This window comes from Argopecten irradians, chromosome 2 (genome assembly GCF_041381155.1).
Source record: "Argopecten irradians isolate NY chromosome 2, Ai_NY, whole genome shotgun sequence".
NCBI classification, from domain to species: domain Eukaryota; kingdom Metazoa; phylum Mollusca; class Bivalvia; order Pectinida; family Pectinidae; genus Argopecten; species Argopecten irradians.
This window is the reverse complement of record NC_091135.1, coordinates 15,250,608-15,264,566: the sequence shown is the minus strand read 5'-3', so window position 1 is coordinate 15,264,566 and position 13,959 is coordinate 15,250,608. Positions and strand designations below refer to the sequence as shown.

The 13,959-nt window shown below is 35.4% G+C and overlaps 1 protein-coding gene across 1 annotated transcript; it reads right to left on the bottom strand.

Annotated features, from left to right (window-relative positions):
* Positions 1 to 9,258: 9,258 nt before the first annotated feature.
* LOC138314570 (innexin unc-9-like) lies at positions 9,259 to 12,962 on the bottom strand. The gene is made up of 2 exons (XM_069254972.1): positions 12,767 to 12,962; positions 9,259 to 11,109 (listed from the first exon to the last, which is right to left on the bottom strand). Exons 1-2 carry the CDS (start codon positions 12,796 to 12,798, stop codon positions 9,726 to 9,728), a joined length of 1,416 nt encoding a protein of 471 aa, XP_069111073.1. The 5' UTR covers positions 12,799 to 12,962; the 3' UTR covers positions 9,259 to 9,725.
* Positions 12,963 to 13,959: the final 997 nt, after the last annotated feature.

Here is a 13,959-nt window from a genome sequence, read left to right as displayed (position 1 = left end):
GTATCGGACGCCTTATATACCACGTATTAGCTGACATGAAACATTGAGTATCGGACGCCTTATATACCACGTATTAGCTGACATGAAACATTGAGTATCGGACGCCTTATATACCACGTATTAGCTGACATGAAACATTGAGTATCGGACGTCTTATATACCACGTATTAGCGACATGAAACATTGAGTATCGGACGCCTTATATACCACGTATTAGCGACATGAAACATTGAGTATCGGACGCCTTATATACCACGTATCATAGCTGACATCAAACATTGACTATCGGACGTCTCCGATTTACCACGTATCATAGCTGACATCACACATTGAGTATCAGACGTCTCCGATGTACCACGTATCATATCTGACATCACGTATCATAGCTGACATCACGTATCATAGCTGACATCAAATATTGCGTATCAGACGTTCCCGATATACCACGCATTATAGATGACACCAAACATTAAGGGTCGGACGTCCCCTATATACCACATATCTTAGCTGACGTCAGACATTGAGTATCGGACGTCTTATATACCACGTAACATAGCTGACATGAAACATTGAATATCGGACGTCTTATATACCACGTATTAGCTGACATGAAACATTGAATATCGGACGTCTTATATACCACGTATTAGCTGACATGAAACATTGAATATCGGACGTCTTATATACCGCGTATTAGCTGACATGAAACATTGAATATCGGACGTCTTATATACACGTATTAGCGACATGAAACATTGAGTATCGGACGTCTTATATACCACGTATTAGCTGACATGAAACATTGAGTATCGGACGTCTTATATACCGCGTATTAGCTGACATGAAACATTGAGTATCGGACGCCTTATATACCACGTATTAGCTGACATGAAACATTGAATATCAGACGTCACGTCTTATATACCACGTAACATAGCTGACATAAAACATTGAGTATCGGACGTCTTATATACCACGTATTAGCTGACATGAAACATTGAGTATCGGACGTCTTATATACCACGTATTAGCTGACATGAAACATTGAGTATCGGACGTCACGTCTTATTAGCTACCATTGACGTATATACACGTATTAGCTGACATGAAACATTGAGTATCGGACGCCTTATATACCACGTATTAGCTGACATGAAACATTGAGTATCGGACGCCTTATATACCACGTATTAGCTGACATGAAACATTGAGTATCGGACGTCTTATATACCACGTATTAGCTGACATGAAACATTGAGTATCGGACGCCTTATATACCACGTATTAGCTGACATGAAACATTGAGTATCGGACGTCTTATATACCACGTATCATAGCTGACATGAAACATTGAGTATCGGACGTCTTATATACCACGTAACATAGCTGACATGAAACATTGAGTATCGGACGTCTTATATACCACGTAATTAGCTGACATGAAACATTGAGTATCGGACGCCTTATATACCACGTATTAGCGACATGAAACATTGAGTATCGGACGTTATATATACCACGTATTAGCGACATGAAACATTGAGTATCGGACGCCTTATATACCACGTATTAGCGACATGAAACATTGAGTATCGGACGTCTTATATACCACGTATTAGCTGACATGAAACATTGAATATCGGACGTCTTATATACCACGTATTAGCGACATGAAACATTGAATATCGGACGCTTATATACCACGTATTAGCTGACATGAAACATTGAGTATCGGACGCCTTATATACCACGTATTAGCTGACATGAAACATTGAGTATCGGACGTCTTATATACCACGTATTAGCTGACATGAAACATTGAGTATCGGACGCCTTATATACCACGTATTAGCTGACATGAAACATTGAGTATCGGACGTCACGTTTATATACCACGTATTAGCTGACATGAAACATTGAGTATCGGACGCCTTATATACCACGTATTAGCTGACATGAAACATTGAGTATCGGACGCCTTATATACCGCGTATTAGCTGACATGAAACATTGAGTATCGGACGCCTTATATACCACGTATTAGCTGACATGAAACATTGAGTATCGGACGTCTTATATACCACGTATTAGCTGACATGAAACATTGAGTATCGGACGCCTTATATACCACGTATTAGCTGACATGAAACATTGAGTATCGGACGTCTTATATACCACGTATTAGCTGACATGAAACATTGAGTATCGGACGCCTTATATACCACGTATTAGCTGACATGAAACATTGAGTATCGGACGTCCTTATATACCACGTATTAGCTGACATGAAACATTGAGTATCGGACGTCTTATATACCGCGTATTAGCTGACATGAAACATTGAGTATCGGACGCCTTATATACCACGTATTAGCTGACATGAAACATTGAGTATCGGACGTCTTATATACCGCGTATTAGCTGACATGAAACATTGAGTATCGGACGTCTTATATACCGCGTATTAGCTGACATGAAACATTGAGTATCGGACGTCTTATATACCACGTATTAGCTGACATGAAACATTGAGTATCGGACGTCTTATATACCACGTAACATAGCTGACATGAAACATTGAGTATCGGACGTCTTATATACCACGTATTAGCTGACATGAAACATTGAGTATCGGACGTCTTATATACCACGTATTAGCTGACATGAAACATTGAGTATCGGACGTCTTATATACCACGTATTAGCTGACATGAAACATTGAGTATCGGACGTCTTATATACCACGTATTAGCTGACATGAAACATTGAGTATCGGACGCCTTATATACCACGTATTAGCTGACATGAAACATTGAGTATCGGACGCCTTATATACCACGTATTAGCTGACATGAAACATTGAGTATCGGACGTCTTATATACCACGTAACATAGCTGACATGAAACATTGAGTATCGGACGCCTTATATACCACGTATTAGCTGACATGAAACATTGAATATCGGACGTCTTATATACCACGTATTAGCTGACATGAAACATTGAGTATAGGACGTCTTAACATTAGGGATCGGTACCAGCTAAGTCGTGCTGTCTATACATGATGATATACTAAATAATGTAGAATATCTAATTCAACCTACCATCAGGCGATCATTGTTCTGCACGTTACAGTCAACCATGGATAATGATTTACTGGTTTAGTACGGTATGTGTGTTCATTGAAGGACAGACCTTTGTACATCACAGTCCTGCACCAATTCCCGCTAATAACAGGTGGAACCCCACCTCCTCTAAGAGGATCAACCTTGATTAGGTCAATTAAAAACACGTTATGAAATGAGATCACTCTAGACCTTGTATGTTTCACGTGCAAAAATCCTTCTACATTTCAATCATACACTATTAATGGCTATGTAGTAATTTATCTGATGACACCATGTGCGCATAATGATAATAATACTTCCCTGGGGAGTGTTTTATGATTTACAAGTGAGTTCTCGCTTGAAACAGAACAATGGTTATCATATTAAAAACATATTCAATTTGAGTATCCTTGAGTAATAGAGATCACTGATCAAACTCTCCTCTCCGTAAAGTAATTACATGTATATAAATGATTAAATATAATTAATCGATATCAGTTTTTTTTTTTTTTTTTACATTACATAGAGTTGCATAGAGTCTACATTATTTTAGTTCGTTAAAATCTAACGGTTTCTAAAAAAAAAACATTAATAGTATAAGAAAATATATATCGATGGCCTAAGATGGGGTTACAACACCAAGATTTCCTCCGTAATATACATGTATGATAACTGAAAATTCTTTTCGCTGTTTTGCCTTCTGGTACAGTGATAGTAAACTACCGTGCGGTATTTAGGACGACGGCGGAAACATAAGACGAACCGCGTTATAAAAATTAACTTTTAAATTATAGGAATTAAATTGTTCAGAAAGTGATGATAAATGTAGTATAAACAGTAAGTAATAACTTTTGCGACTCTATCAAATTATCGATCTCGTTGTACATTCCCGTATAATATAATAAGTTTTATTTCATAAGATACTTATGTAGACTTACAGCTATTCGTGTGTGTCCCAGGTCAGTGTCATGCGATAGCTGGCCAGGTCTGTACATAATAGTCTGGGTTATAGGTATAAGTTTCTCGTTGTTGTGTAATGGTATGTGGTGCCTGAACATCTTATAGGTAATGCAAATTGTGAAACTGGTCAGTATTAATTGGTTCAGCGTGTTACTTATGTTATGCAGTAGCTATCCATGTATCAGATGTTTCAGGTGTTGGATATCATGGCCAAATACTGATCCCTATGCTCTCGTTGTTATGTATAAATAGAGCTGACCAGTTATTGTAGAAGATGGAGGGAGAAACATAGAGGAGCACAAACCTTGTGTGTGGTCCCATTTTGGGCCATATATATCAACAATGACTCTATGTAACGTATGAAGTACAGCAGAAAAAATGTTAACAAAAACATCGGAGTCAATCATTCTTTCAAAGACAACGCTCCACGCACAATAATCTATACGGACCAAACTAACGAAGACTACATATACCTGATGAGCCATTGACGACCACCATACAACAACTAAAGAATACAACTTTACAAAACAAGATTCAAATATTCATTTTATTTTACCCGTTTAAAAAATTAAAAGTCGTTTTGGAAATGAATTGGGCCTTTAAACCTATTTTATTTGAAAACATTACTTTGAAATTGAATTATAAAACTTGGTAAAACTCTCTTTTTTCATACAGTAATGTACAATTGTGAATAATGACAGCCTTTCTAATGTAATTAAATATCTACATACACGTATAAACATAAACAACACCAAACAAAACTGTATTCTGGTGATATTGTAGTATACAATCTCCCTGTATCATAACAATGGCACTGGTTACATAGTCAACTAAGTGTGTCTGGTGTATTCAGGACATACATAACAATTCATTACATTATTATCCTCAAGAGCAATGGATAAATTAGGATTAATCTTGTTACAACTATCTGGTAAGACTTATAAACCATATACAATCCCAAGATTTATGGCGGCTATCGAGGACCTAGTGACAAATAAAGTTTAACATTATGATTCTTGTCAATCCTTCCTAGATTTCAGCGTTGGTACAATAAAAGGTTTGATAACAGGTCGTTTGTGTGTCGTTATTGGTACATTGACATCAACGTTCTCATCTTAAGGACACAGTTCACACTACATATGCTTGAAGGACAACTAAATCGTTAATAATTTCATTGTCCTTTCTGTATTCTGATACTACATACAAAAGAAAGGCTCGTATGCAAACCGCTAGAGTGCACGCAAAAATATTATTGCAATGAATGATACATTATGTAATGCAAATATTTAACGCGGAAAGTTACGCTGATGAGTTTTACTTTAATTAATTAAGGGTAACTTTCCTTTATTATAATGGCAATAAAACAGGCTGCCCTCTACGTTCTACATACAATAATAAACACGATTTCTTTACATGTTTTGTTTTTACAACTGAAGTAGATAATCCTTGTTTCACATCGACTTATATTACCCACACAGCTGCATCCAGAAACCTAAATCGATATTGTATTACTTACTACAGCGATACTTCAGCGTGCTTTAGACAAGAACATTGTTGCTTAACGTAAGTTGTGACACATACAATTCGAAAACAATCGCTCACATATTTAACTTGAAATGTTTTGATCCATAAACCGTCTACTAAATACCATAACTGAAAAATCGGACAGGTTATCCCAAAGTGGTCTCTATATTTGCCTGATTTTGAAATAAAATGTTTTATACAGTTGTTTCATGCCTTTTCAGTCAACAGTCAAAACTCTTTCCCGAGGTGTTAGGACCAACCCTATAAACTGTTTCCCGAGGCCGGAGGGAAACAGTTTACATGGTTGGTCCCAACGCCTCGGGAAAGAGTTTTGACTATTGACTGAAAAGGCATGAACAACTGTTTTGAACCGCAATCTTAAACTTATTACTGAACTTCTGGTGAGATAGACTTTTGCCGAAAGAATACCGGTATTTGGTCGATCCGGCGCGCTAGTGTTTATGACGTCAACAATTAATTATGATGTCAACAATGAACGCATGCAAACGTTCCTGTCTGGTCAACAGTCAAACTACTGACCGGTCAATAGGCGAAATTGTTATACCCTTATGATATAGTTTCTATATATCAACTGTTCCTTCGAGCGGTCCAAAGAACTGTTAAAATGTGCTGTTGGACCGGAGTGACGTCACAACTACAATTCATGACGTAAACGCATTATTTGAGTCAAAGGGTATAACAAAACAGTTGTCGACTGGGTTTTCGGGCAACAGATGATTTGTTTGACCCGAAGACAAACTTTTCGGCCTCGGGCAACAGTTTGTGTGAGGGTTCAACAAATCATCTGTTGACCTCAACTCCAGTCAACAACTGTCTATTACTTCATTTACATTTATACAGAGAGTCAGGTAACAATACAAACTAAAAGATTTTGCGTGTTATTCCTGTTCCTTTCTTGTTTATACACATTAAAAAAGACATGTTGTTATCATAAGAAAACCATGCCCTATTGTTATGAAGAGGATGAATGTAAACCTATATACTAGAATGAAGGATATTTTACGTTGGGTACATACGGGTATCTATTGCTACTGAATAAGGATAAGGTATTTGTCAAACACGACAAAATTTCACAAGGGGTCAAATTAATTTTTAGATTTTATTCTTTTGTTGATGGGAAAAACCACAAACACGCACGATGACAGGTTTAGTGTTTACTCTCAAAATGTACATGTGTAAAAACACCATTGTTGTAAAGATTCTTATCTGCATGCAACAATTATAAATTACATCACTATTAAATTGAATTTTACCTTTTTATATCTTTTTAAATGTATCATATCTTGATATGTACAAACAGTTATAAATAATGAAGTCAGGTTTATCTTTAAGTGTTCGCCGAATAGTAGAGCTAGTGCATTTTTTTTTTTTTTTTTACTTTTCTACCGACGGATGAAACGAATAGAATGAAACTTTAACAATGAAATATCATAATAGAGAAAACAATGACCAAGTAACTACATACTGTAGTACTCCCAAACGTTCGAAAACGATTGCTTATTTGTTAATTATGTGAACCTGATGTGTCACATTTTGCTGAAATATGAGAAAGGCATTATAATAGTGGTGAAGAATAGTTTCATACGAGTGTGAACCAGTAGTGATAAGAAACATTCAATTTAATTCTTTTATTTTCCTTAAGTTTACAACTTATTGGAATTGTGCACAATACGCACATATACATATATATACAATCAAATAGTAATTATTACAATATCATAGACAAGTTACAATTGTACTATACATAGACGAAATTTAGATAAAACAATTCGGTATTTAGGAGGTATATATTTGGTCAAATAGTATTGTATAGTAAAATGATTCACAATATGCTTATATAATATACATTTTGATGAGGAATCCAATAAGCTTTCAAATGTTGCTGACTTTGGTCAAATAGTCGTTGCTTTATCAAACATAATATATGTTTATGGTTATACAGATAGTGATGATTCCATTCATTACCAAAACATTAAAGGTATGCTATTAATTATTTCGTTTTGGGATTTTCCTCTTTGTTACATACTGGGCTTCCCTCAGTCATTAGAAACCGATATAATAAACTATACCTAAAGGGAGGCAACCTCTTTCTCCCCAAGTAAATCTTAACATAAAGTGACATGTTTTAGCATTATATTTTACATCCCGATGTATTCTAAAAGGAACTTGAGAAAAAAAAAATATATATATAAATAAATAAGTAAAAATTTCTGTGCTCTCTACTCTCTGTAGCTTCTGCTGCAAAGACAATAAAATGTTTTGGAATTGAAACTTGTAAAGATAAACGTGATCTTTTAAAATGGGTTCAAATAAAACACTGGCTATCATTGAAAGCATTACCATATTACAAATACAAAGGTTTGAGTGTGAACAGGTAAACCTATACCGAATCCAAAGTTCAGTCGCCCCTGATGAAGCCGCGGCTACATTCATAACTCCTGTCTTGTAGGAAATATCCAAATTAAAAACAAAATTAAAATAAATGAATAAATAAAACAAAAACAAAAAAAAAATACAAAAAATAAAAGGCACGATTTTCAAGTTCAAGTTTTAAGTTTATTATTGTCTTTGGGTCCACATAATAATAAAGAAAATCGGTCACGTCTGTTTATCATGGCGTCCCGTATCGTACTGAAGCTACCGATAGATAGATATTCCGTCCCAGAAGATCTGTATCAATTTTCTATAAAATCTTATAAGAGTTAACAAAAATAAATAAACAAAAGGTCACACAACAGTAAATATCAATATTTGACACGTGTAGGACGGAAAAGTATATGACATATGTCAAAATGTCAATGTCTTTGACATGACTAATTTATTTTGATTTATCTTAACAATATCACAGTAATATCTCTGTATATCAAAAATATCAAATGTATCACAATGGTCGATTGAAATGTTCACGATTTAATTGAACACAAACCTCCCACATTGATGTCATGAAACCTACCACACACCTTACACACCATATATCACAGATCTTACAAACCATCTACCACAGACCTGCAATATATTGTTTCATCCGTGAAAACAGAACATTACATATGCAATATCGCTTTACCCTCTGATTTTCGTTACATGCATCCTTTTTTCTATAATGCTTTACAATACATGTATTTTGCTGCTCGGTAATGTGTGCTAGACAGACTAACAAGAGATATATTCATATGAATTAAAACGTACTCTATTCCAAACAAGATCATTTTGTGTTTTGAGTATTTTTTGTTTTGGTGTCAACGACCAAATTGTACATGGAACTATGATATGGTATACTTGTGTATGTTGGTGGGACGTATACAATATCATATTGGAATTAATGTAACAAATCGTTGCCTCTAGCTACATGATCGTTAAAACAGTAGGTGAGGCGCGCCAAATTGCATCAGCCAATTTACATGTCTTTGAATACTTATACATTTCAGAGGTACATGCATTTGATGTTGAAATTAATATCAAAGATCATGTTAAATGATATGTTACTTTGGTCTTCTGCGTAAGGACAATAATGTGTCGTCCAATTATGAGTTCAAATATAATTATGCCAAAATAACTATATAATATTGCAACGACCGACGTTCCCAAAATGAAGAATTATTGTATGCAAACAAAATCTTATTGATAAACATCTATGAAAATGTTGCCCTTAAAGATGCTCCACCGCCGACAGATCATAATTGGTATTCATCATTTGAACAATAATTGGTGGTTAATCGTGTATATATGTCTAATTGATACACAAAGAAATATTAAATTATTTGTTTTGCTTTTGATGCATGCCAAATCAGTACTTCATTCCATATAGGAAGTAGTGCCACGGATTTTTTTCGGGATGCAAATAATTATTTTTCACATGTTTAACTTGAAATAAAATTAGAAGCTCAAACTTTTCAATGGTGGTAATGGTGTAAAGTAAGTAACTTTTGTAACTTAAGAAAAATAATAAATCGTCTGCCCCTGTTTTTGATAGTGAAAAAATACCATTTGTCAGCGGTGGAGCATCTTTAATGTTCTTTCCGTACTGAAAAGAAGACTACAACACGTGAATTTGTGGTCACGTGTCAACGTCTGATAGATAACACCAATCACTGCCCGACATATCACACCTTCGACTCAAACATCCGACTCAGTAAATAGCTCCTTTCCATCATCAAACGTCACGTGTCTATCGACATTGTTGTTCTCATTTATAACTTCGTCGTCCTGAATGTGTTTTAGTATTCCGTTTCTCTCCAACAGTGGTGTCGTCGCCGTGATGACGTCATCAGTTATTTCCTCTTTATCATGAGGGCCGTTTTCCCGCTCTCTAACATCGCCGTTGATTGGTCCAGCACGATCATAACGAGCGAGGAATAATTTCCACATTTTCTCAATGATGTCCTGCACAATTACAGTATTGGCATTGTCGGAAATTTGCTTCAAAATAAAGACACCGTCTTGTTTTAAATGCCCATGTATAAACAGGTTTATTCGCGTTTTCTGTAAATGGTTTTTCTCATATATGCCTGACATTTGCAAATATTTCTTGACGAAGCTGTTTCGCTGGAATGGGAATACAGCAATACCGATCGTTACACAAACATTGAATATGTTCAAGACGGAAAGCATCGTACACCAGAACCACAGGAAGATGAAGAACTTCTCGTTGAACAGGTTCATTGGAAGCACGCACTGGAGCGTCCATCTGTGGACATTATTCAGCTGTCGGAGGTCGAAGTCACACAGGGTCTCCCTTGGAAACCTGTTCGTCATTGTCCAATCGTCGCCTCTCAGGAAGGCATTGATAACTTCATAGCCATAGATATAAAACTTGTTTCCAAGAAATTCGTTCAGAAAAAACAGAAGTCCAAAACTGGTACAGAAGTATAAAAACCGGACTAAAATTTTACAACATATGAAATAGTTACCATAATGTCTTCCACAGCCTAGAATGAAGTGCTTGCTGAATCGCTCCCTCAAAGAGGAGCATGGGCCGCCACGATAACGACTGATGTTGGCACAAAATATGTCGATATATTTAGCGATTATTGTCAAACCTTTCTCTCGCTGCTCGGGCGACACATCAATTGTACCCTTGGCTGCCAGACACATTTTCTTTAACTCCATCCCCGCCTTCAACATCAACAATTTCCAAACAAGGCGAGGCAGGAAAAATAGAAACGCCATGAAAAATAACATTAGAGGGACCCACTGATAATAAACGATTTCATCCGACTCCTCACGGCGAATATCGAAGTTTGACGGAATCTGTCGGCGGTAAGGGATGTAGTATGTGTTGGCCACGTAACAAAGACTGTGGACGTATTTGACCTCCTGTTCCGTGAACTCGTCTGGACACCAGCAGTAGATAGGGTCCCCGATATAGTCGTCTGTCATCAGGTACAGGTTGTAGAAGGACAGGAACATGACGGTATAATACCTGTTAGTACGGTCTATAATGTTCTCGTCGACTCGCCCGGATCTACGTATGAACATAAACCCAAGGAACTTGTCGAAGCTGAAAAATAAAAAGGGTACACGTAGTCAGTTATGTAAAATAATGTTTTGGTAGAGAAGGGTGCGTCCCACCAAATTGTGATATGTTATTACTCTTATTATATAGATATAGGGCGTTAAAAAGATATTGCATTACCCGTTTCAACATTTAGTCATGATACATTTCAAAACCTCCATTTTTACCCAACCCGCTCCCTTCTCATCCCATATATGGGTAATAAACATCTTGTACATCGCTAGGTGTAACATTAACCATATTGGAGATGAGTTCTATTATTTATTGAACTGCTCTGATGATCAATTATTATCTGATAGGTAGGAAGAAAATATCTAGATACTAATATGAAAGACCTAATACTTTTGATTTGATACTCTTTTTTAATCATGTAGTCAACACTGAGCTTAATATACAAGACAGATACTATTTTCATTGTTTTCATGTATATTTCATATATATACTCTTCTGTTTGTATATTTATGAGAATAAAATCATTATTATTGTATTACATGCAACAATAGCATATGGAAACAGCTTGAAGGGGGAGGGGAGGGGAAAGGGTAAACTAAACAAAAGCGCCTTCAAAAAGTAAAGGAAATTCAATATCTGAATATTTAGGGTCATAAGATTTGCAATACGAGTAAAAAATAATTTCAAAAATGAATATTTACATCAACGTTCTAATAGACATATTCAATGGAAATTAAGTGAACAACATTTGAATTAAATACTTGACAAGAATTTTAAATTCTTTGATATGAAAATATGTTTCGCAAATGTCTTTATTAGCCAAGTAAATAATCCTTTGGAAATATAGGGGAACTTGCGTTGCCAACAACCATGTATGGCATTATGTGACTAGTTTATGGCCTTCAAGACTTCAAAACGTCCTATTCAACCCACTTTTGGTGTTCAGGTATGGCTCATAACATTATTTGCTCACTGAACTAGGTGGATTTTATTTAACAAACCATTAATTTGTTAATCATATACTAGTACAATAAAGTAGTAAGTCTTGATGGCTTCAATGGTTCACGGTTCATTTATCCAACATAAATTCTAGAAGTAAGGGTCAATCGTAATATTGTCTCCAAACATAAAAGGTGCAATATGTTTTTTCTTAATGTCCTAAGTTCAGTTCGTGCACGACGTCAGAGCGGCTACTCCAATTCCCTTATACTGGGGAACAATAATTAGTGATATTGACTGGAGCTTTTTATTTTAAACAAAACCTGTGTTAAAACATTGAAGAGTATTGATATTGTTTCATAGCTAAATTTTGAGTCATTTAACTATGAAGTTTGTTTACCACAGTATCAAGTATTATACACTGTATGTTTAAACCTATCCCCATACAAGAAACAGTGTAAATACATGTATCTATGTATAGAACTGTATCTGTGTATGTTTCCTCAAAATAACTGTTTCCATTACTCTACATTAACCATTAATGTGCGAGATTTCTATTGAATATTCCGACATTAAGTGAATTCTTACTATGTCAACAATCATACTGTCTGAGTCATGTGTGAAATTTGACATTCTTCGTATATATGTACATACATCTACCTGTCGGAATAGACATGTTTGCTTCATGTATTACGTTTATTCGTAATGTCGTTTCAATTACTCTATATTCTGTGTATTACGATATACTTACAAAGTGACAGCTCCGAGTTTTGGAATCGGCATATTGAAATCTTCTGTAAAACTTCACAAAATAAAAAAATTATAAAAAATCCTCAAGTATCGTTGTTGTTAATCATTATAGGTAATGTCTACCTGTAGCGGAACATATCTACACAGGTATATAGACAGGTCGGGTATGGTTTTTTAAACCTCTTTCCTTGGCCGGAGTAAGTGTCTATACAGTTTACTGAACAAACAAACAGACTTTTTAACAATGGCTATATATAGATCTATTTAAAACGACGTGTATGCAATTGTATTCCAAATCTGTAGCATTATCGCGGATTTTAGAGGTCATGTTTCCTGTTTGGTAGGTGCCGTATGGCATGACTCGAGTGCCGTGTTAGCTTTCTTTCAGAAATGAATCAATTGGATTTTTGAAAAGTGAAATGTTTATTTTAATGCTAAAATTCATGGGCCAATATGGAAAACAAACACGTTAAATTGTACTTAACGAATATTTGTTTTTAAATCCGATAAACTTTCTTATTTGGTAAAGGCATTAAAAGACGACATAGCTTTCATTTTTAGAAACAGTGAAGGTAAATTTCATTTTGGTTATTAAATACAAAACTATCATATTTCACCATAAAAACAGACAGTAGAGAAAACGTTTAATTGTTATGGATACATATAACGCACATCTACATGTACTCGTTTTTTTCGGTTGTAGAAAATTATGGTTGTTAAGTATTCCTCTGTACCTCACCTTCGGTTAAAGTAATTGCCAACATTTTATCTGCGATAAAGACTTCAACGTTAAGATGACAATATAATATTGAAATCTATCCCGTACCTTTTTTAAAATTTGAAGTTATGTGCAAAGTATTCGGTTACACCTGCTGACGTGAAGATTGTATTTAAATGTCAAGATTTTACGGCTAATAGTCGGGATAACATTGAATCGAGTTTAAAAAGCAGTGATCGATTTATCGATAATTTCGTCAATTGATTGGATATTGATCAGTACCGATCAGTACGTCAGTCTGTGACGAACCACACACAATGCCTTGATAGTTAAACCATTGGTTCGATTTGTTGTGAAGATCGTGGTTTGCAATGACGTACAGTTTGCTCAAAACTGTACATTTAACTGTACATGCCGAAATATTCTATACAGGAAGGGTTATGTATGAATGATCATATTTCTGTATTTGTATCAGT